Source organism: Diachasmimorpha longicaudata, chromosome 9, assembly GCF_034640455.1.
Source record: "Diachasmimorpha longicaudata isolate KC_UGA_2023 chromosome 9, iyDiaLong2, whole genome shotgun sequence".
NCBI classification, from domain to species: domain Eukaryota; kingdom Metazoa; phylum Arthropoda; class Insecta; order Hymenoptera; family Braconidae; genus Diachasmimorpha; species Diachasmimorpha longicaudata.
Genome location: NC_087233.1, coordinates 4832403 through 4856990, shown reverse-complemented (window position 1 = coordinate 4856990; position 24588 = coordinate 4832403). Strand labels below are relative to the sequence as shown.

The following is a 24588-nucleotide window of genomic DNA, read 5'->3' as shown; positions in this document are numbered from 1 at the left end:
TTTTTTTTTTATTTCTCCTCGGAGTGTCTATAGAAGGCCTTCTGTACCCTGTGCTTGATCACCGGAGCTGACGCTGTCCAATGCCGTTGGCGGAGAACTGGCGGGCTCTCCCTTGCTCAATGAATGATTTCCGCCCATTGCAACGTTGCCAGATTACACGAATCGAGATGTTTGATGCAACGGTGGTATTTTTTTGCGCGCGAAAATAAATGAAATTCCTGTAGGCGTTTTTGGAATTCTCGGTGTCAGGGGGGAAGGGGTAGAAATGGGGGAGAATGTGATGGCGATGGGGGAGGGGTGAGATATTTGCCCGCGATTTAAAAAAAAAATTATCCATTTTGCTCCCATAGTAGGGGAGTTACGAAGGAAAATGTCGCTGATCTAATAGCGGGTGATCTATGGCCAAATGATCTACAGAAAATTGATTGAGGATTTTTTCTGCATTTGGTGGACTTAACCCAGTTGTATTTTCATTTTTGCTGATGTAAGTTCTTTTGAGTATTGGAGGAACACGGAAGTTTTTAAATAACGGACATGATCTAGAATTTTGGAAAAATTGATGATCTAGACGGTGACGAATGATCTATGAAAAATTGATTTTTTGTGAATGGAGAGAATATAAATCAAAGGCACATTATTGGAAATGTTATCCGCTATGAGAGGAAATTTATTACAAGAAGTCCTTGCGAATAATGGAAAGGATCTAGAAGCCCACAAAAGATCGACAAAAAGTGATCTAGGATTTATCGCGGATGTGGAGGAGCAAAATCGATGGTCTCTTATCTATTTAACGGTATATTATATCCCATGTTGGACAATTCACTCCGACGAGTTTTCTTACTAGTCAATAATGATCTAGAAAGTCTGTGTATGATCTATAATGATCTAGAAATCACCGAATGATCTGCAAAAAATTCATTAACGATTTCCTCCAGATGTACAAGAGCTAAATCAAATTAATTTTCTGGATTTTACGCTGAATTTTATTCACTACGAGATGAAATTCATTCCTACAATGTTTCAATCAATAAAAATGATCTACAGATCATCGAGTGATCTACAAAAAAATTGATTTGGGATTTTTTCAGAAACTACTGAACCAAAATGAATAATTTTTTTTTCATTCTCCACCAAATGTTACCAACTATTCAATAGCAGAATACTACACCCATTTTGCCCCATAATTATCGAAATTTCAACGAAAAAATTCCCTCTCACTCTCGTCTCCACTGAATGAAAACGAAAGATATGAAATTTAATACGCGATCGGCCTAAATTCGATATTAGAAATGATCAAGCGTATCGAATGACGGTTCCGTCTCTGTACGTTATCCCCAGATAATTGATCCCCTCTCCTCTACATCAATAAACACCGAGGGCCATTGAAACAACAGCCGGCAACGTCGCACGCGTGTGTAATGCCACCAATTCAATGCATACACTAGTACACTACTACCTCAAGCTCCCACCAGACGCATGTGGTGTAACACAACTTATTAATATTTAAACAATGTAATATTGATATTCTGATTCACAGATACACGAAAATTCATCGTCTCGTTGGCGCCACCCAGGGGAGTAAAGTGTTATTTATGCATTCGAGTGGTGAAAGGAGGGGGAGAATTATATTTCCGACCTTGGGGAATTTTTTTCTCGGAATTCTTTCGAGAAATTAATGCGTCAACTGCACGAGGGCGGGAAAAGTACGTTTTTTTCGAAAACGAAATAGACCGTAAATTCTATTTCCGGAGGGAGGAGGGGTGAAGAGGGGGCGATAGTGACCCCATTCGATAGATGGGGAAATTTGCCCAGAAATGGAAAATAAGACGACCCATTTAGCCCCAGTATTTCCGGAGTTACAGTGGAAAGAGGTTTTCACATGAATTTCGTTATTCTGCGATAATGCGGTGAATAATGGGGCAAAATGGCATTGTCATGTGTGTTTGGAGAGGAGAATTTGTTGATCTATCCGATGGGGTAGTTATCGACCCCAATACTTCGATTGTGGATTTTTCAATTGTCGAAGTTTTGAAATAATTTGAATTGTTGATAAATTTTTTTTGGATTTGATTGACCGAAATTGATGATGATTGATCGACTCACCAATGACAACAGTACTGGCAGCAACCTCTTTGGCAGCTGCAGCAGCAGCCGCCGGTCCATGAGCGAGAAAATCACTCAACGATAATGAGGAGGCGATCAACTGTCGTTTCTCCTCAAAATTCAAATAATCCAAACTATTACTCCTCTGTGGTCCAGCAACAATAGTCACTGTTTTAGTCAGCTGATGCTGATTATCATTGGTTTTGTTACATTTGTCGTTAGTCTCCTGTAGCCCAGGCACCAGGTAAACACCACCACTCACACGAATCGACATTTCACTTTTAACGAGTGAAAACGTCACCTATTTAGTCTCATTACTCGCATTACGTTGTCTTTATCACTGGAAAAACAATAGTGCCAATTTTTAGAGATTTTTCCATTGTTTAAACCATCCCATTTCCTTTTACACAATTTAAAAAGTCGTCTTAATGACTGAATATATATTTTTTTTAGTGAAATCAACTGTTTTTGGATATTTAGCAGAAAAAATGCTCTTATGGGTGTTTCAATTATTTCTCTGGAGTTGAAAAAATTGCTTGAAAAATTATTAAATTAGCATCTCATTGTGATCAGGGGTATTGTTCTCCGGTAACTGAGGTAGTCATTGTTTAAACGTTAATTTCCAAGAATATTCCGATGTGCATCGACTTTTCCTCCACACGGCCATGAAAAAACTACGATTTATTGTCTCTCATATATTTTTTTTCTTCATTCTTTACATCATTCGCTGGAATTTCTGCCTCAGTGTCATTATTTTTTTTTTATCCGTATTTTATGCTCGTGGCAATAAAAATTCTACGACAGAATATTTCAACAATTTTTAAGACCATTTAATATTTCTTTACGGTTTTTAAAATCGAATTCTCACTGTCGAATTAGCCATTCATTATTCATTTGTATTCAAATGGATCAATTGAAGGATTATTAGTTCGTCAGGTAGAAAGTGGAATGAATTCCATTTCACCGATTACAAAATAAAACGAGTGTGGGGAATGTCACATTGACATTTCACGGTATGCATCAGCAATTACTGACGTAATGCAATATTTTCTACTGATGAAAATTGACCCAGAGAGCTGTTTTTTCGTAGACAGTTATTCAATTTATCGGTTAAAACGTTGTCTAGGAATTTATTTTACATCCTAATCTATTTACAAATCAGTAATGCGACAAAATGCATTTGGAAAAACATTTTAAAAATTTAAATAAACAATTTTGTACCAGAAAAGTCCTTGATTAATATTCCAAAAACTAATTGGATCTCATAAAAGCGAAAAAAATACCTAAGTAAATGAAAGTAAAAATTACTCAAGTCTAAAAATCGCTGGTTTTACTCTCGAAAATCTCCCCCACCCACAAAATAAATAAACAAGTGAATAAATAAATAAATAAAACTAGTCAGTGACCAACTCATTGTCCTCACACGCCCACAAAAGGCCTGGAAAGTTTCGAAACAGTAAAAAAATTCCTGTTGGAAAGAGGAAAAAAAATATTCCCCAAAATTCCTCTCTCGTTTTCCCCTGAAGCCATCGATGATGCACTTCCTTCACTGCTACCTGACCCCTCCCCCCATTTTCCCTGTTGTTTCGAAACACCTGTGCGGCACGCGATGGACGAGAGATACAGAGACGCTGCCGGATATACCGCAAACAGAGTTGAATAAAAACCAAAATAAAAATAAATAAATGCGAAACACGAGAGTGCGTGAGAAAATACAAAATTCACAAGATCAATTTTTGTTGTTTGGTGAATTTGAATTTGAATTTTGTTGCTAACAAAAAAATTATTTTATTCCACTCCATTGTTTCATATAAAAAAATGAGAATTCTTATGATTTCGTTCAACAACTCGGAAGATAAACTAAATATTTGGTTTCAATTCAAGTCAAGTGTTGCAAAATCACGAATTGTGTTGATTAAAAGAAATTAATACACTTTCTTTGTCTTTAATTTTAGAAAATTTGGAGAAAATGCGTAATAAAAAATTGTTAACATTGATATTGTTGAGTGAACATCACTTGTTTCATTTTTTTGCAACTAAAAATATATTCCTGACATTTTCCGTCTATTCGAAACCCAAAAACAGTTTTCTCTCACTCAAAAAATTAATTTCGAGTAAAACTTTGCAGCAAAATTTCCTTCTAAAAACTGTTTTATCCACATTTCGTTCTCCAAATCGCAAAAATAATTGTTTTCCTCAATTCTTCCTCATTTCTCAATTTTCCTCATTTCTTCAACAACAACAACAAAATAACAACCAAAAAAACCACAATTTCCTTCTCGATTCATCTCAAGTGTTGACAAATCCCAAGGAACAGTCCCAATGAAAAAACAAAATGGAAAATTCACCTCGCATTGCAATAATCTCCATAACCTATCAAAAAATCACGAGAGTCAATCGATAGAAAAATCTTTCGCACTGATATCACTAATTATTATTAATTAACACTTGGTCGAGCTCTCGCGTCACTTATTTATTTCACAGAGAGACGGTAGGAATTTGTAATATTTTTTTTTTGTCAGCCTCCGGACGTGAGGTGTGAACACATATTATTTGGATTAAAAAACTGATTCAACGGGGGCGGATGTCGTCTGTGGACGGATGAGCTTAGACGGATGTGTTTGAGGGTAAAAACATTATAATTGTTAATGGGGGAATACAAACAAATGGGTGAAGATACTGAGAGAGGGACGCGACGTAACCACGCACCGAGCGAGGCTCGTGAGCACTGAGAGGCGGCCATCGCCGCCGCGACGCCTCACGGCGGTTCAACGAACCAATGATGCACGAGGCTATACCACATTCTCGCTAACTCTCCAAAAAAAATTGTTTTTATTGAAGAATATTTATCGAATCCATGAGGGCACGAGCTGATAATTAACATTCGCTGAAGTCTAAATACTTCGAAAATGCATAAGGCTAATTAATCGATTGGCCAATAGAATCGCCATGTGCTCGTGACCGAGGCGGGAAATTCAAAAAAAAAAAATTCTAGAAAATTGGGTTTTGAAAAAAATGAAAGAAGAAAAGGGGGAAGTAAGTCGTTGTGGAATTTTTGAATTTGTTGAGCAGGAAGTGCAGCAATTTTTCATTCGTCTGTGTAAGTGGAAGGTGAAATAATTAATAAAAATGGTTTTAAAAGAAAAAATCGGAAAAATGTTTCAAAAATTTCAGTTTTTTTCAGGAACATCTGCATGATCTCTTGGGTGGGGGCACTGGAGACCCCAATATAGGGTATTGAAGAGCAGAATAGATGATGGAGATATTGGAGATAACGGAAATTGTCTTTTAGTTTTGTCTGATTGAGGGGAAAATCATTTGTTGATTCCACAAAGGCACTTCCTCGACTTTTATTATTTGTGAACATAATATACGATAAGGAGACGACACAAGTTTTATGATCCACAAACACCCGACACGAGGGAATTTATCTGATAATGATGATAGGGGCAAAATTTATTTAAACTCGGTGAAAAAATAATAACAGTCGACATTGTTATCGAGTTTTACAATTCCAGACAGGTGGAGAGATCAAGTGCAAGTAATTATTGTTTACTTAGTGATTATTTCGCGACGTTGGACAAGTCAGGCGATTTATTCGATGTGAGAAAACAACATAATTGTTTTTTCAATTCTGAGAAAAATATTGTGCGAAACAGACCGACGTTCACACTCGCAAACATTTTTTTTTTTAAATAATCAGTAAAAGAGACCCCACTATTAACGTAACCCGAAAGCAAATTAATATTTATCGAAATTTTTGGGAGCATACAAGACAATAATTCGGAATCTGTCAATTAATTAAATAATAAAAGAAAAAATGGCAGTTTTATTCAGTCAATTTATCAGGAAAAATTTTCTGTCAAAGAGAATGAAAAAAAATTGTTTAAATGCAACTCACGAGCATTTAAGGGTTCAAAACAAATCTGATGATCCAAATGATTTTTTTTTCTGGATTTTCCCAGTTTAATGAAAAATCCCGGTGATGAGTCAGGGGCCGAGAGCTGATGCGTCTAGACCTTTAAATATAAACCGAAAGACCATTTGTGCAGATATTTCCAAATCTAAAATCAAGTGAGGTAGACACACTGTCTAGTCGCTGTCACAACTAACGACTGAAATATGAGAAACACAGCGCCATTCACACCCTCCCGAGTATCTTATTCGATTCTTTTCCCTCCATTTTTTGACATTGAGAATATTTAGAGAGCGGAGAAAGTAATTCTACACCTAAAAAAAATTGTGGAATGTCATTGAGAAAAAAAATTTTTTTGAGTGAAAAATGTGAATGTCCTCCGCGTCGAGGGGAATGACACATATTCCAAATATATATTTCGTAAATAATACGTAACTGGGGCCCCTAAGGACCCGAGCTGAAACTTCGGTTAAAAAACGGGCCCGTCTTGCCCCGTTATTCTGAAAAAAACACCCTAAAACAATGATTTTGGAGGAGAAATATGTTTTTGATGGGATTTCTAAAATAAGGTGGGGCAGAATGGGGTGATAAAGGGTGTTTTAGAACTCAGATTGTTCGATTCATTTAGGGGAGTGAATGTCAACCCCATTCGAGCACTTTCATTCACTAGAGAAATAAAATTCGTGAGATAAAATAGTTTGAGCGAGTGGAGGAGACTTATTGATTGAATTTGAATCGAGTGGCTATTCATTCGTGAAATTACTGTGTCTCTGAATTAAAATGACCTGAAATCAGTCCTCGGATCATGTGAAATCATGGACAATCACTCGAAATCATTTAAAATCAGGAAATCGGGAGAAAAAAAAATTCAAATCACTTGAAGTCATTTGAAGTGAAGTATATGAAAAATCACGGGAAATTGCTTTGAAATCAGGTAAAATCAGCAGTCATTGTCATGATATTTGACGAATCCCCTGATTTGGAAAGCAGTCGGAAGGAGATCGACAGACGTTGAGAAAAAAAAATCAGGATTTCCCGCAGGAAAATTGTGAAAGTCACGGTGAAGAGAATTTTGCGTGCATTTCCTACTGTTACAACTGTCTTAATTATCCATTTAATTGTAGATTACTACAATTCGGGTCAGGGGAGCCACTCGACTCGTTTCCCCCGTTACCCGACGATAAGAAAACTGTCTCGTCCAACTGGTTTTCCACTCAACATTTTTTAAATATCTGTCGTTCCCCGTTCCGTTGAACGAGAGTAAAATTCATTCTGATGCACTCAAGTTTTTGTTCATTCATTCACATTGGATTAGCGATGATGGTTCATCCGCCAGTGGCACGGGGTCGATAGTGACCCCATTCGATAGATCGGAAAATTTACCTACAAATAGAAAATAAGACGACCTATTTAGCTCCAGTATTTCCGGAGCTACAGTGGAAAGAGGTTTTCAAACGAATTTCGTTGTTCTGCGATAATTCGGTGAATAATGGGGCAAAATGGGCTTGTCATGTGTGTTTGGAGAGGGGAATTTGTTGATCTATCCGATGGGGTGATTATCGACCCCAATACTTCGATTGTGGATTTTTCAATTGTCGAAGTTTTGAAATAATTTGAATTGTTGATAAATTTTTTTTGGATTTGATTGACCGAAATTGATGATGATTGATCGACTCACCAATGACAACAGTACTGGCAGCAACCTCTTTGGCAGCTGCAGCAGCAGCCGCCGGTCCATGAGCGAGAAAATCACTCAACGATAATGAGGAGGCGATCAACTGTCGTTTCTCCTCAAAATTCAAATAATCCAAACTATTACTCCTCTGTGGTCCAGCAGCAATAGCCACTGTTTTAGTCAGCTGATGCTGATTATCATTGATTTTGTTATATTTGTCGTTAGTCTCATGCAGCCCAGCCACCAGGTAAACACCACCACTCACACGACTCGACATTTCACTTTTAACTGGTGAAAATGTCACCTATTTAGTCTCATCATTCGCGTTATGTTGTTTTCGTCACTGGGAAAACAATAGTCCCAATTTTTAGTAATTTTTCCATTGTTCAAACAATCCTAGTCCCCTTTTCACGAATTAAACTGTCGTCGTTTGATTGAATTTTTTTTTCTTTTCAAGTGAAAGACGTGAGAGTTTTTGAGGAGAAAAAAATGTTTGAAGGCCTTAGTTTCGACCTGCTGAGCTAATCACAGGCCGAAGTGGAGCACGACAATACTTCAATCTACCTCCGTCTTGAAGTGGCAATGTCATTTAGACAGGACCAATGTGTGGACGGAGGAGAAGACCCGCGGCGAAGAAGCGAAAGAAACGCTCACCCATCCGTTTAACTGCCAGAGTGGATGGTTAGACTCTCAGAGAACGGACGACAAGCGCGTAACCGATTGCGCCAGTTGTCAGTAGCGCAGTTCAAATCCCATACAAGTCGACTAAATTTTTTTTTACATTATCGACTGTCAATCACTCAAAAAATTCCATTCATCGATTCATTTCTATTTTCCGCGTTTTCTGTTGAAAATTTCAAATAAAATGAGGGATTTTGTTCATTTTTTTTCTGAATTCAACGGAAAAAATGGATTTTCTGTTTTTTTATTCATTAAAATAACCAAAATTGAGGAAAATACAATTTTTAGAGAAAGAAGATGTGTTTTTAGACAAAAACAAATGTCTTTAAATAATGAAAAAATATGTTTTCATGTTCCATTTGTTGCTACCCTTCTAATGTCCTCATTTTCCATCTCCAAAAACCCTTCAAATCCTCTAAGTATTCCTCATTCTACTAAATCCTTAATCATAATCCTCATCCTAACCAAATAAGCCCCCAGACACTCAGATGGGCCCCAAAATTTCATCGCTCTCAAAACTCCCACTCCTAAATTTTCCCACTCCCCAATTTTTTGAAGACTCACGTTCCCCCCAACTCTCCCTTCGCCCCAGTTCCAAATTACTCTTCCACCCCTGAACATCTCTAAAAATTCTGAGAGCCCAGAGTCTAAAATAAACCTCGTCCCTTTGTCCCCTGGCCCCTAATTAAAAACTAATTAACTCATTCATTCAGAACACACCAGATTCCTCGAGCCCGTTATAAACAACAAAAAAATATATTCTAAACTTTTAAAATAGAATAAATAAATCTATTTGCGTTGGAAGTCGATCGTAAATGCCACAGATCCTTTTAATACACCTGTGGGTTTCACCTCTCGACATATTGCATCACCTTTTCCCTCCCATGCTTGAATATCCTCCTCGCAACTCGTCTAATTATACCTTCGGCTTACAATGAAAAATACCACCGCAAGTGTCGCCATTTTAATGCTTCACAACTCATCCATCGGGAATGTGATTAAAAAATTCATTGAAAGTCCAGTGAATGACACATTGACTCTGAGAATTTGTATTACGAAGATCAATTCATTTGATAACTGCCAACGTATGGGAGGTAAATACGAGGAGTGAGCACTCTCCGTCGTCTAGACGCAATGCGAGACGTCAAAAACACGGGTGTAATTACGGGTTATTAATGTGATAGGGGGTTGATGGTGGCTGATATGAACGAAAAAAAAATAAAAGAAATCAAACTGACTTTAATTTCGAGGTGCGTTTCAATTGCGGTCACCGCCCTGGGCTTTATATTTTATTTAGACAGGGAGAGAGGTAGGTGGATGGGGAGGGGGGGGGGGATCTGCTCGTAAAGTAGAATAAAAAATGATAAGACGAGATAAGAATTTTGTTTCTGGTTTTGAGGTTTTTTATGTTTGGAGAATTAATTAAATTGTTTAGCAAATTATTTTAAGGTAAACTAAACGACTTTATTGTTTGGAAAATGAGAGAAAGTATTTAGTGGTAATTGCGAGGTAAATTTTTGAAAAATTTTGACACTTGAAACACGAATTCGCAGATGTTTAAATAAAATTGTAAAGAGGGAGTCGATGTAGAGAAAAAAAAATATTTTAGTTTTGGGAAGGTTCATATTATTTATCATATTAATTAATAAATAATCGGAGAATGTTTTTGGTCTGGTGTTTAGGACCTCGCGCCCTGATGAAGGCGAAGCGAACAATTTTCAATATTTCCTTCGAAATTGTCTGGAATGCAATTTATTCTGTCGAGGTGAATTCCAAAGTACTTCACCGTATTTGAAACATTTAAATCCTCCCCTCGAATGCAAGGATCGTTACATACCCCAATCTCCAGCGTCTCCAGCATGATGGGATTTTGATTTGAGATTCAATTTCTGACAAAACCACCGAAAATACCGGAATTTCACCCCGAGGCGCCCCGAAACCACAATATCGAAACTATTTCAATAAGAGTTTGCACTCGACTACAGTGAGAGTACAAAAAACCCCCTCTGGGGGTGGAAAACTTTCCGGCATTGCTTTATGCATCTTGTAGACTCGCAGATCCAAAGTTTTGTCGGTTAGTTTGAGACTCGTTTCGACTACTCTGAGTAATCATTCTGAGTCATTTGACTGTGGAACGAGCTACCCCTACCCCAAGTCTTATCTCAAAGTTTTGATTACCATTGAGATCTATGAAATCCGTTAATTGCATTTTTAATTATAAAATATCGTATTCAGTTATTTGAGAGGGTCGATACTGGATATCGTACGGTTTCCGGATTTTTCGTCTATTTTTACTACTCGTTCGACTTCTATTTATCTTTTCTTTTTGCCCTGACGATCATTTTGGGGACGATAGCACGTTTCAACGGGTGCATGGTCGTTGCAGAGCCAGATACCGCTTCGTCAGCGCTGATAACCCCGATTTTTTCAACCCCTCGAGGGCTCTTGGAAAATAAAACAGGTGTGAAGTTCCGGTTTTTTTTAATATCGCGAAGTCCATATTTCCCTGACACAACTATGAGACCTTTGAACAATGATATAATTAATATATTATTAGTGGAATAATTAATCATATCATTATACGATTATTTGAATTCTCACAATATTATTATATTTAATACTAAATATTTTAATGATTTTGGAAAGATTTTGAAGAAATAAATGAAAAAGATGTTTTAGCAATCTGTTGGTAGAGTCTGTCATTTTTAAGGGTTTGTTTATAATTTTTTAAGTTACATTTATCAAAGACTTTTGACAAAAAACTTTGGAGATCGATTTCTAGTAACTTCTGGTACTTTTTGAGTAGATATTAGAGATGTTATTATGTTATTTGTAAATAAAGTTCAAAGAGGTGTCATTGGCTTTGCAATTGACCTGAATTTTTGAATAAAAAAATTATTCATCAGTCATACTCTTGTTTTTTTCACTCAATTTTTCCATCGTTTCTTTATGCGAAAGCAATAAGCCAGAATGATTGGAGTAGAATGACTGTCTCTTGGCATTCCAACGACAATCGATGACCTACATTTTCGACAGTCCACTGGCCAACAGAATTTTTCCTATTTCTCTTCATGATTTTTCCTCTTTTTTTTCGGGGGTTCATTTGGCCGAGGAAGTGACTGCATGAAAGTTTCTTCGTTGGAGATTTACGATAATGTATTGAGGATTTACCAAAATAATGGAGCTAAAACAATATTGGAGGTGGTCCAACATGTCGACAGTCAAATCCTCTCCGAAAATTCGGAGACGTTAAAAAAAATGAGTTTTCCTATCAAGATTGGGGCAAAACGGGTTTGGCTCTTAGCGATCAGTTAGCAGGAGCACTTGCGAATGACTTGAAAAAGAAATTATCCATTTAGCTTCAATAGAACGTGAACCACAGCAAAAAAACGAAAAATAGATTTAACACTGGATGATCTACAATGATCTACAGAATTATTTGGGATTTTTGGGAGATCTGCTGAGGCAAAATGCTTCGTTCGTTTCTCATTCGATAGAGAATCCCTCCAACTGTGCCATAAAATCATCTCTAACCCATTCCACCCCAGTCCTGAACCAATGATCAAACGATCGATGAATGATCCAGAAAAATTGATTTAGGATTTTCTCCGGATCTACTGGAGCAAAACCGATATTTTTTTTTTCAACTATAAATATTTCGATCTACCGAAGGGGCTCGCTATCAACCCCACACGTATGAATCCCCTGAAATTCCGAATGTCATTCAATAATTTTTCCTTGATCCCCTTCCGCTCTATCGATCGCAGTTTCCCATCCCCTATGAAAACGTAAGACGACAAATTTTGCACGCGAGAATCCCCCCAAGAGCCTGATTTCCATGCACTTCCTTCCGCAATTTTCCCTCAAATAAATTCTCCTCGAATTTGCATAGACATTGTCAAAGTAGAACTGCCAACATACCACTTCCGATGGACGTCAGCCGCAGGAGGCTGTTCATGTTGTAGCCTCCAATCTCTCCGTCTTCACCTTATATCTCCTCTTATCGCACATATGCACTCACACGTCACTGGGTGAAGGTTAAAAGCACAGTGTCGCGTTCTGCCTAGACCCTGGAATTGCGAGCGTCCTGCGACGATGTGTAATCACGTGACAATCCAAAAACGTTATCAACTTCAATGAAGATCGTCAGAAGCACTTCAACATGATCAACTCAGAACAACATCAGACGATTGATTATTTATATTAAAGTTGATTTCCTGATGTTGACTAGTTTTTGATTGAAATTGACTTCTTGATTTTAATTATTTTTTGTTGAAGTTGACTTCCTGATGTTGATTATTGGTGTTGAAGTTGACGTCCTGGTGTTATTTTGGTTGAAGTTAACTTCCAATTCTTGATTATTTTTGTTGAAATTGACTTCCTGAAATTAATTATTTTTTGTTGACGTTGACCTCCTGATGTTGATGACTTTGGTTGAAGTTGCCCTCCTGATGTTGATTATTTGTGTTGAAGTTGACATTCAGGTGTTATTTTGGTTGGACTTAACTTCCTGACTTTAACTATTTCTTATTGAAGTTGACTTCCTGATGTTGATAATTTTCATTGAAGTTCACCTTCTCATATTGATTATTTTTATTGAAGTTGACGTCCTCATACCGATTCTCTTCGTTGAAGTCCACTTCCCGATGTTGATTATGTTGTTTGAAATTTACTCACTAATGTTGATGATTTTTGTTGAAGTTGACGAGGCGCCTCAGTCGATGGCACCAGCCGGACTGTCCCCTGTCTGTACGTTGGCGAGATGACGACGACATTCACCGCACCTTGGTAGGCTTCCGAGGCATTTAACATCCACACGTATATTGTTCTTCACTATTATTTATGGTGAGTATGTTCATAAACTACCACCACCCACCATGTTGATGGTGGCCATGTGGAACACCGTTACCCTGTGACCAGTCGAGCGCAGCTGATTGGCTGTACGCCCCACCCAGTGTTAACTTGAGTGCGGCATATCGGAATCACAATGACTGATAACGATGGTACAAGGGAATTTATTGCTCGAGTGTTTTGGTTATTCGAGGCCAGTGAGGAGGTTGATAGATACCAAAGACAATTTACGAGATTTTCTTTCATTTTCAAGGTCGAATTATGTTGAGAAGCTCGTTAAACTGCAAGATTTGACTTTGTGATGATCATTCGGGATGCGGCGTAGGAGAAGGAGCTTTAGGGGTGGGTGACGAGGGGTGGGATAATTCATGAGGAAATGGGGTGACGACAGGAGTTTACAAGCGAGAAATTAATTGGCGAACTGTCTATTTGAGTTCTGGGATTTTCGGAAAAAGTGATGATTTGGGATTTGATGAGAAGGTCCACTTTTACCGGAATATCTCGTGAACGGGATGGAATAATGGGACGAGCCTGGGCTCATTCGAAAGGTGATGAAATTTGCAAGAAAATGAGACGTCTAACATCGACGTGGGGTGACGTGGGGAGGTGCCGTTGATGAGGAAATGTCGCATCAAAACATTTCTGGAAATATCACCAGACCTAGCGCTTCCCAATTCGAAATTCCGACGTATTTGGCAGAAGACGATGATTCGGAACTCGATAAGAAGCTCCACGTTTATCCGCAATATCGCGTACCTCGACGAGATAAAAACATCTCCAGATTTAAATTGGCAAAAATCCCAAGAAACAGAACCATCAAACACCGATCTTAATCCAGGACTTTTGGACTCCTCTCAACACAAAAATTTCCAAGGCCAGACGTCGGCTCCAGGTTCCATTAATTAAAATCAATATCCGTGCGATGTTTTCCACTCCACCCTCTCCACCCCCATTCAAGCACCCCTAATGTCCAAACAATGAAATTCTCATCCGCAAAAGCCCTTTCAGACGAAATTCACCAGAAAACTTGTCCGTAAAAAAACCCGATGAAATACGACAAAAGCTCATCGTTCAATATTGTGCAGTTTCCTTTGAAAATTCCCCCGACCTCCAGCACTTTACCCTTTTATTGACGCGATTTTGAGAACTCCAGTGATAGCCAAGTTGATATCCCACGTGGCTTTGCATACAAAAGGGCTCCGTACAAAATAAAGTCTCGGATTTTTCACGATGACGGCCGAATATAACGTGTCCTCTTAGCGATCGATCTGTCTGGTGCAACGAAAAGTTCGATGGATTCTCGTATCACACCGGAAAATATTGAGACACAGACCTTCGTGGTTTGATGAACCGCCCTTTGTTCGCCCTCGGTCAACATTGTTAGCTCGGATATTGAATTAGGGATGGTATTTTAGCTGGGCAATGGCTACACCCCGCAATGTGTTATCACCAACGGGTTGATGACGCGGGTATCCGGTCGACGCAGCCCAACAAGTTTGTCCTACACTCCATAGGGCTTGTGTACATATATCCAATAACGATAATCGATTAATGAACCATCTAGTGTAGAATTCGATGGGAGGAGTTGCGTGTTTGCCAAGTTTTCTTCAGAAATTCTCATTCTTCTCGAAATTTAACGGTTGGATCGCCGGAATTTTTGGGTCGACCTCGAGATATTTATCACGTGAAAGTCTCTCAGGGTACGGATTCCCGGATACACTTCCTTGGACAATTTCCTAATTACCAAAGTTAATTGATTAAAGTGTTTGGTCGGCATCGATGTTTTGCCTTGACCTCCGAGGATCGAGATGCTGCTTTCTTCCTCGATGACGTTCGCTAAATTGTCTTCTAATCGATGGACAAATAGTAGTGACAGAGAATGGAAAATTTTGCGGAGCTGTCTCGCAGGAGGTAATTAGCATTGAAATTGTTGGTATGTTTGGGGGATATATAAGTTGACTCATCGCCAGGTGCAATCAGTCGCAATTTTCTGGGGATGAGCAGCGTTAGGCGAAATGAGAAATTTAATTGTTCCCAGTTTTGTTATCTTTTTTATCGTTATTGGAAGGCTATGGAACAGCTGTGCTGCACCTCAAAACGAAATTGGTGATTTTTATTGTTGTTTGTTTTCTAGTTGATGATAATTTGGCTGGCGATCAAGTTGGGAAGTGACACGAAAAAACTTAACTGCTTAGCTTTGCTAATGTATCAAAAAGTATCGGGTTTGGGCGGAAATGGATGAGGAACTTTTTGGAGGAAATCGAATTCTGAAGAAAAAAGGTCTCTTCATGTATTTTTCTAAACCCCTTCATTCAGAAGATATTGTCGTCTCCAAGAAGCCAAAGTTTGAATCTGATTGATATGTTGCATCGCCATTAGATGATCTGTTGTGCAAAAACTATTGGTTTTTATGAAAAATTATGCAGAACCTTTTTTGTGGAGAATTAAATTCTGCATAAAAAATGTCTTATCATATTTTTCGTTAACTGGCTCTGTTGTCCAGATATTGATACCGGAAACTCCCTGAAGTCCCTTCCACCATCAAATCATAACTCTTCTGCTTCCAGAGGGATCAGAAATTATCATCGTGAGAGGCATTAGATATCGAGAGCTACCTTTCTTCTGGGTCAGCAGACCCATTAATGATGGTGGTGAAGACACAGTTGGCTTTGAAGGGCAATCAAGTGGAAACAACAATGGAAAATCTAAAGTATCCTACGGTGTGATAGGGTAGTTATAACTTTCGTGTCTAAAATTAATTTACTCTTTTCATCTCATTGTTATCCTCCGTTAGATATTCTTCATTCAATTCACTTCTCTCTATTCTCCAGCGCTGGATGGGGGTAAACAAGGAGACGCCCTCTTTCCATGATTGCGATGTAAACATGACCTTATTACACTTCGACAAATAAATTTTCATAATTCTTTGAAGAAACATGAGACGAAGTCATTCAGCTCACCTTTCCTCCACCCTCCAGCTTCCCATTTACTAATGAAAAGTATCAATACGTCTGAGAAATACCATGTGCTGAGTACTTGAGTAAATATCCCCGAAAAATGAGGATATAATTTCGAACCCTCGAAGGGTCAATTCCCTATCAATTTGAGAACTCGTTTCAAGTTCTTTCTAGTTGAAATGCCCCAATTTAGCTGATCCAACACGGAAATCACGATCATCATCACTGGATTAGTGATATCTAAACCTCGTCGTCATCGAGGCGTCGCTCCTCATTCTTATCGGTCACGATTTACAATATAAACATTGTCTTTTGAAGAATGAGAATTTCATAGTATTTTTATCAGCCGCACATTTTTTGCTCTTTCCCAATATGTTTCCCACACCACGATAAAAATATAATTTTGCCAATGACATTGATTATGGACAACCCAATGCCCGACATTCCCACCGAACAATCTCATGTAAATTCTTATCGGAAGAATATTTAAGTAGCAAAAGTATATTTTTTTTGCTCTCACTGCAATTGAATATTTGCAGAAAACCATTTTTCCCACCGGGTCCATCACTGCAGCAACTCAATTCAATTCCTTCAATTTGCTTCCCCATATAGGGACTTTGCTAAAAAAAAATGAGATATGGCCGTTACCCCTAGACCATTATCAAGACACACGGGCGAACGTCGTCGCGAGAGCCGACTGCCGACTTCGTCTACCACTGGGATTACGGCACTCGACCAAGAGACTTGCCCCCGGAATCGTTGGAGATAGCAAACGATACTCCAGTTCTTATCCCGTGTATAAAGCCCAGTTCCGGACTTTCAATCTAAGTACATTACTGGACTATCGGATTTTGCTGCTGGCGAAGCTTGAAATCCCATTGGTACAGCGCTCTTTACGTGAAGGATGCAGTGATAACTCGGCGCCGCAAGCCGAGTCGGTGAAATCCCGGGGAAAATACTGTTGACAGTAATTCTGAAGATGTTACAACCACTGAGGGTGCGGTAGAGTTATACCAAAGCGACTGGACCATGATTGAATGGAAAAATTTCTACTGGAAAATGCGATCCAATCGCTTTTCAATGGCAGAGACTTCACCGAAGTTTTCGCCGAGGCTTTTAGAATTAATGAGGGTGATTAGCCCCTACCCTGGATCAATAAGTATCCGCTGATGTTCTTCACACGGATATTCGAACTCACAGACGTCTTACGAACTCGTGAAACCGAAATTTTGCTGGAGCTTCAGAGATAAATAATTCGTTATTTTAATTAATGAAGAGAAGATAAAAATCGTGAGATTCCAAACTTCGATATTTAAGTGGAAAGAAATATAAATAAATATTGTAAATACGTAGTTTATTCATTTTTCCCGATCTTCGGGGTTCTGTCGATCCTCGGGCATCTCCGTTGGACGGCGGCAGCGCTCGGCGTGCCGAAACGAGCCGAAGGACTGCGCTCGGGGGTCCCGAGTTAGGACTTACAAATCACATAACCAATTTTCTTCCGTTTTTGTACTTTTTCCCGTCTAGAGCAGAAAATTTACTGACAGATTTCGAATTATTCTCTTCCATTCGTGGAAAAACTACCGATAAATACCACTCGTTCACGGATTACGTGAGTAGTTATTTAATTATTCCTGATCACTTGTCACCGGGCAAAGATCGCGATACTCGCGCGTCATATTCTCGTTCTTGAAATTTCTGGGAAATCTGTAGTTATCACGGGTTTCAATTTTCCTCGTCCAACGACTTCTCGACACTTCATACCCCCAGGACACCCCACATTATCCGTAATGTACCCTGAGGTAAATGCTAACGACATCGTCAGCGCATTTGAATAGTAAAACGCAAAATACGCAGTACAAGTTATGGTGCACTATTACCCCCCACTCTTGGGGTAAGAGTCTCTGGTATGTTCAGTGAGAATGAAGAGTTGGCACAGCGTCGGCTCTCGATGGCGACGGGGTGGGGGAAAATCTCTTGAATATTCAATGCCCAGTGGGACGAGATTTTCGCCTCAGAAAGAGGTGACGGTGGCTGGAATGTGTGGGGGTGGGAGGGAGTGGGGAAGGTCAGTTCGAGGGGGGTTTTTTTAGTTTGAGATGGTAGCCGTAAAAAGCAATTTGAGAATGATGCGGATGAATAATTTGTCAGTGTAATCCGTGGAGGTATGCGAGAAACGTGTGATGGGAATTCATTTGAATGGATAATTAGTTTAAAGTTGTTGGATCGGGTGATGATTATCATTTATAATTCCTCGGGTGAGTTTAAGATAACATCGATTTTTTTGCGAATCGCGAGAATTTGGTGCGAATCCGAGTTTCGTCAGAGTTGGGAGAGGGTGGGAATAACGGGGCGAAATGGCGGGATTTAAATCAGTTTGACTACGACTGAAGCTCTTCGAGGGGATTAAAATATTTTACATTTGACTCACCCCCTCCCTCACCTCATAAATCACCTGGATGTGCGAAAATATCGTCCTTCAACACATCCTGGCAGCGCTATCAGCCCCGACATGAGTATCTTTTGATGATGAACATGAAATTGTTGGTAAGAACAGGTTTGTGATTTTTGTATTCCCCCCACGACTGATCGATTCCCCCGGGAATACCCCCCATTCTCTCAATATTACCCACAAATGGAGGTAGATTTATGTCAAGCACGTGCGAAATATCGTCCTCTCATTTTGCCTCATGCTCCTGTCTACCATCGACGCCTCTGGAATTTATCCAGATGCTGTATCCATCGACTCGTGAATGGTGAACACTCTTGCACTCCCCAAATCACATCCACCAATATGTTTCAACTCAAACTACCCCACCCAACATGAATATTCCAACACCTTATTGGCCTATCCTGGTTACAATCACAGTTCGGGCTCGACAGGACTCGGTTAACAGACAAAAAAAAATCACGTGGAAAAATATTCCGTAAATATTACGGATCCAACTGTTCCGTCACCGATTACGGAATCAATTGGGGAATTTTACGCAACAGTATCATAATTATTTCACAGTTCATTCAGCGAAAAATCACGAAATTTTCAAGAAAAATTCCGTGGCAATTGCGTAAAATTCCCGAACAACCGGATTATTCTCCAGAATTTCTCCAGAAAATTACGGAAAATATCGGTAACTTTTCGGAAATATTTCCCTGGATATACGATGTTCGTATTTGACGCACATCACAACCAATTGAATAACAAAATAAAATATAATGTCATAATATGCAAAATTGAGGAGTCAATAATTTTAATTATTAAATGGGACCTCAAGGTCAGGCGAGAAAAATTCTTTTCAGACGAGTCTTGATGGATCGGAGCAATAAATTTATTTCTGGGGAGTCATTTTATTTATTTGCACTTGCCATTTCTCATTTTTTTCCACTCAAAATGTGATATATATTGTGTCTGGCTTCTGGAGCGTCGCGCAATCATGTTTATCGCGCATTGTACCTGCTCGAGATAACCCCGCCTCGCGCGGTCTTATCAATCCCAGAAAAGATTGGTCGTTCTGAGGGGGAAAAAATAACTCAGTCTATCGCGGTGGTCGTGACAGTCAACATCGTAGTCAACACAAGCGTCGGACAACCGGTAAAATGTTCAAATACCGTCTCCTACCAATCGGCAAAATTTCCGGGAGAAACGGACACCTCAAGTACGCGAAGAAAATCATCATTCTGATGGTGCCACTGGCACTGATGTGGATCACCCTAATGCAAGTGGTGAGCCAAATGACAAGTCTAACGTAGTAAATAACGCAATTGTGATAGTTCGATGGGTTCCACTGTTCCAGAGGCTCTGGAATTTATCGAAGCTGAAATCGATGACTGAAACGTTCGAAAACGAGTGGAACCAGGCCATCAAGAACGTAACGAATGAAGAGGAGACACGTGACTCTTGGAGAATTCCGGATGTCAAGGACTGGCGAATATTCTCAGCTTATTTAGAGACCAGACCGGAAGTGGTTCTTGAAGAGGATGATAAGCTAATCTACTCTGGCAGTGCGTGGGCATTCGTAAGTCATTAGGAATTTGGTTTAATTTGAGAATCGGTGAATGAAAGTGGTGAAGGTCGATTGATGAAATCACCTGATAATTATCGAAAATAATGAGGTAGATAACGAAACACTTTAGAATAAGTACAATTGTGAAGGATAATGTGATATCATGTGGACCTAGAATTCCAGTTATTAATTTGTCGTTAAAAAAACATTGCAAGAGAGGATCTGATATTGAAATTTAATTGGATCAAAACTGATTATCATGTTAGAGATAATTTTTCTGCTGGACGAACAGCTAGTCAGTTGGAATCGTCAACATTTTTTAACCTAGAATAATGAGTTGAGGAAAGAGCAGAGGGAATGACAACAGCATCAAGGTAATTCAGGAAGTCATTCAGAAAATTCTAGGGATAATCGTAGTCATAGTTGTGCTATCATTATCAAAGTCACACCTTCAACCAGTCAGACAAGAATTGAAATCATTGGTAAGTCATGACGTTATGATAATCACGCCTCAATCAGTGAATGTCAATGAATGTAATCGATGAATGAAGTCAGCTCTTAATCTGCCCAGACAGCGCAAATATGAAGACAATCCTTACGCCTTAATGCTGACTCAGATACTGAATCAAGTGTCATCATCAGTTGACTCCTACCACGTTAACTCAGAATCAACTTTGAATGATGACAACAGCATTTTCATTCCATTCTTCCCCCTGTCATCGTAAATAAATAATCACTTAACCATTTGCAATCATCAAGAGCATGAAAAATCAACTGAGGTAAAACGAGATAAGTTAATTTATTTATGAGTTTAGTTTTTGAGCGATAACTCGGAATGTAAGAGAGATATCGGAATGTTTGTAATAACCTTTATTGTACTTCTCGATTCACTCCAGAAAAAAGGTCATGATGAAAATTTATCTATCTTCCTTAGATATCGAGATTTATCAATAACTAATCAATACTCAGAAGTCACTGGTCTCGTTTTACTTCGTCTCACTTCTCTAGTGAAATAATCGAGCCCCCAATTTCAGGTCAGGCTAATCGGGATAATTCCGGTATCAGCCGTCACCACTGAATTGACCTGTAGCTTCCGCTACCCCTCCACCAATCATACCCCCAGCATCCTGAAGAAACCATCAATCAGAACCGAATTAGTGGCATTTGATGAGAATTTCGGAATGTACTACTGCGCGGCTTACATTCTCTGTCCACTTCCGCAACCAAATGAAGCTCATCCGGCCAGCATCCGATTGCCATCCGCTGTGACAGTATCGATCACCCTTGATCGATCCATCAACACCCCAGACTCCACCACATTCGTCCCAATACGATATCCAAAGTCCACTGACAATAGCCGATTGTTTTCCGTCTGTGTCCAGCCCTTTCATCATCAGTATGACAATGCTGATGATCTGATAGCCTTCATCGAGTACTACAGGATGATGGGAGTCGATCGTTTCACCTTCTACAGGGACTCTGTCACCTCGAGGGTCGACAAAATCCTGGACTACTACTCCCACATCAATGTTGCTATTGTCCTCCAGTGGAAGCTGTGGGATCTGTACGAATTCGAAAAAAATCTCCGGGTGGACGGTATCTACGCAGCTCTGAATGACTGCTTGTACAGGAGTATGAACGCTGGGTACAGGTACATCTTGGGGGTTGATGTTGATGAATATATTGTCCCGAGGCGGCATGACAACTTCACGGAAATGATGGAGTATCTCAATCCTGGTGATGGATACGTTGGAGCATGGATTTTCAGAAATGCTTTCTACTATTTGATGCACGACGATGATTCAGTCACTCTATCACCTGGTGAGTAGCGATACTAGAGATATATATTGATAGTAGCTAGCGGATAAATCTTGGTCTCGAGGGATTGAGAATTGCGATGATGGCCTGATGATGGTCAGTTGATCATCAGGAAGTTTCCTGGGGTTCGATGGTAGCGGCCAGACTTTGATTGATTTTCAATGGTGACTTTGTAATGCGACGTCTGCAGTGCTATTTACGAAGATGGAAATTATTTCGGGAATAGAAATGATAAGGGAGGCGATATCAGTGATCGCAAGGAGATATTTGGTCAGCAGGTGGTAGACCAGATCAGAATAGGTTACGACCCATGTGATTAATGTGTCATAAAATGTATTTTTAAATAGGGAGGTAAAGATATTCCCCCAAATCACCAGAGGACGGCGTAAAAATTACGTTTGGTTATTTGAAGTTCAATAAAAAGTTGAAGTCAGAACTGAATTTGTAGGAATCGCGACATAAACTTTACGAGCAAAATGTAGAAATAACACCAGCTTCATAAAAATTATTGAACCCTCAAGATTTTTTATCTTTAAGGAGCTTTACGACGAGAAGTTTCTCAAAAGTTTTTCTGAAAAATTATGGTATTAATTCACTTAACGTTTCGTCTTTCCTCTTTTCTATTCTCCTAAAAACTACTGCGATAGGATTTCCGATTGCAAATGACATCAATTGTTCGGTAGTTTTTTCTGAATTCTTTCCCTCGTGCAATAGACCCGACCCATGACCAGCTTTTCCTTTTTCATTGACGATACTGATGTGCGGGGGCTCTGAGAGCTTTTTGCCGACGGTAACTCGAAAGCTTATCATCGTCCTCGAGATTTTTATACCATAATTTCTCCTTCACTTTACGGTTCTCCCGTACGTTTCAGGAATTCCAAAGATAAACTTCCACAGCAAGACACGAAGATGGGAAAAGGTTAATCCCCCCCATGACCGGAGTAAATTCATAGTCCAGGGGAGGGACGTCATCGAGTTGGGAAATCATCGGATTTGGAAGATGAAGCGAACTTGGTCGTTATTCAGAAGTGAGTACCCTGAAGTTCCTCAACCAAAACAATTTCCCGTCTCCGAAATTCCTCAAACCAACTGATTCCTTTGATTTCAGGACATAAGGAGGCGGTTGTTGATCCTGATGTTGGCACATCCAATCACTATCGTTTCTGCGAAACCGAAATCGAAACATGTTGGCAACGAAAAACAATAATCGACAGGACAACACATCGTTTCACCCAGGAGTTGGGACGAAGAGTGGAAAATGTTTTTCACGCTGTGTTCGAAACTAATGGCAGATGAAATGTTGTAAATCACCTGTTAACAGGAATCGATAACAAAATAAATCAATTTGTTGGAAGTTTGGAAACAGCGGAGGGATGATGACGGCCTGTCGTGTCTTGCTCGTTATGAGTTTTGCGATGGTAAACGTCGATTCTGGTAGTGGTCAGCAGATATTGAAACGAATCGACTGTTGATGCAGTGGAAATTTCGGGAGTGATTGGTTGTCGAATGGGTTATATTGATCTGGACTTGCGGTGAATGAAAATTGGGGGGAGTGAGTGTGGGGGGGGGGGAGAAGGAGGACAGAATCGATGTCTGGGACGTTTGAACGTCTGGTCAGCCAATTTTCCCAAATGATTTTTTGGGAAAATTTGTACCTAAATTGTTTGCCATTTCTCGAGTTGTGGGGCAATATGGGTTGCTATTTAGGGGTTTGTAAAGGGAAGTGGAGTTTGGCAGGGGACTTGAACGAAAAGGGCAACGAAAGAGAATTTGATAGCAACGAAAACAAGGGACATGATTTGTAACTCAAAATTGAGTCTACATTTGTGGATTTAATTTGGGGAGAAATTAATGAATGCAATTTGTTGATGATTCGAGTATAATCGAGCACTGTGATGATCTATTGTCGACGATGGTACAAATTTGTAACGAATTTCGGTTGAAATAAAGAATACAGAAACAATTGTATCGTCCGAAAAGTTCTTCTCAGGTAGAAACGAGTTTTCGAGAATCGATAACTCGTCATCGGCAGAGTAGAATCGCAAAAAATTTCCGCCATTTTGAAGCTCTGTTCATAAACTTTGAGTGCCTACAAATTTATCGAAATTGGGCCATTCTGCCCCGCTTTTTTCAACCCCAGTGGTTGATCATCTCGCTCCGCGCGATTAAAATGAAAGTCTTTGCTGAGATATTTTGATCGCGAGTAATTTAGCACTCAATGTTGGCAAAATCAATGAAACACCTGTGAATCTCCGAAAATAACCCACATTATTAATTAATCTCCATGCAGATCGGCGAATATGGGTCAATTGTCGCTGGTAAAAATTCAGGATTTAATTCACCAACATTATAAATACATTTTCCGATACATTTCCCTTTGTTTCCGCGCTCGTGGAATTTTTTAACGAGCTTTTGCAACGAATTATTCCCTCTTAATTGTTATATTAAATCGCATGTGGAAGTTCATAAAAATCTGCACCAATGACAATTATTTTTGGGTCGATGTCAATAACTCCAGATTAGTTTTCTGGGTCGGTGGGCTTGAGCCAATGGGGCGTAAGTGCCGTTCGCTCACAACTTTGTTTC

The 24588-nt window shown here is 39.3% G+C and overlaps 2 protein-coding genes across 11 annotated transcripts in view; one reads left to right on the top strand and one right to left on the bottom strand.

The window, feature by feature from the left end:
* Window positions 1–24588, bottom strand: part of LOC135165835 (phosphatase and actin regulator 2) — a 93400-nt gene that overhangs the window by 60570 nt on the left and 8242 nt on the right. The window contains exons 1-2 of one of the 8 annotated variants that reach the window (XM_064127561.1): window positions 4452–4840; window positions 2104–2443 (exon numbers count right to left, since the gene is read on the bottom strand). The exons of 3 other annotated variants lie outside the window; for them this stretch is intronic. In XM_064127561.1, the coding sequence (XP_063983631.1) occupies window positions 2104–2377 (274 nt within the window). In that variant the 5' untranslated portion in view covers window positions 2378–2443; window positions 4452–4840. Of the gene's footprint in view, window positions 1–2103; window positions 2444–4451; window positions 4841–12296; window positions 13056–24588 lie in introns of those variants that run through there. 4 more of the 8 variants (XM_064127560.1, XM_064127562.1, XM_064127568.1 and 1 more) reach the window with 4 other exon arrangements.
* Window positions 18327–23965, top strand: LOC135165844 (uncharacterized). Of its 3 annotated transcripts, none has more exons than XM_064127581.1 (6): window positions 18329–18730; window positions 19678–19903; window positions 19975–20196; window positions 21219–22005; window positions 22875–23030; window positions 23111–23965. In XM_064127581.1, exons 2-6 carry the CDS (start codon window positions 19778–19780, stop codon window positions 23296–23298), a joined length of 1479 nt encoding a protein of 492 aa, XP_063983651.1. In that variant the 5' UTR covers window positions 18329–18730; window positions 19678–19777; the 3' UTR covers window positions 23299–23965. The 3 variants fall into 3 exon arrangements, with proteins under 3 accessions (XP_063983654.1, XP_063983651.1, XP_063983652.1); XM_064127582.1 differs by having other exon boundaries at window positions 18354–18441; XM_064127584.1 differs by having other exon boundaries at window positions 18327–19903; window positions 19996–20196.

What these genes read in the sequence shown, in the direction of transcription:
- LOC135165844 (XM_064127581.1), top strand. Translation starts at nt 19,778, where the DNA reads ATGTTCAAATACCGTCTCCTACCAATCGGCAAAATTTCCGGGAGAAAC. An exon ending in GGATCACCCTAATGCAAGTG is followed by an intron (nt 19,904 to 19,974) that starts GTGAGCCAAATG and finishes CCACTGTTCCAG; the next exon opens with AGGCTCTGGAATTTATCGAA. An exon ending in AACTTGGTCGTTATTCAGAA is followed by an intron (nt 23,031 to 23,110) that starts GTGAGTACCCTG and finishes CTTTGATTTCAG; the next exon opens with GACATAAGGAGGCGGTTGTT.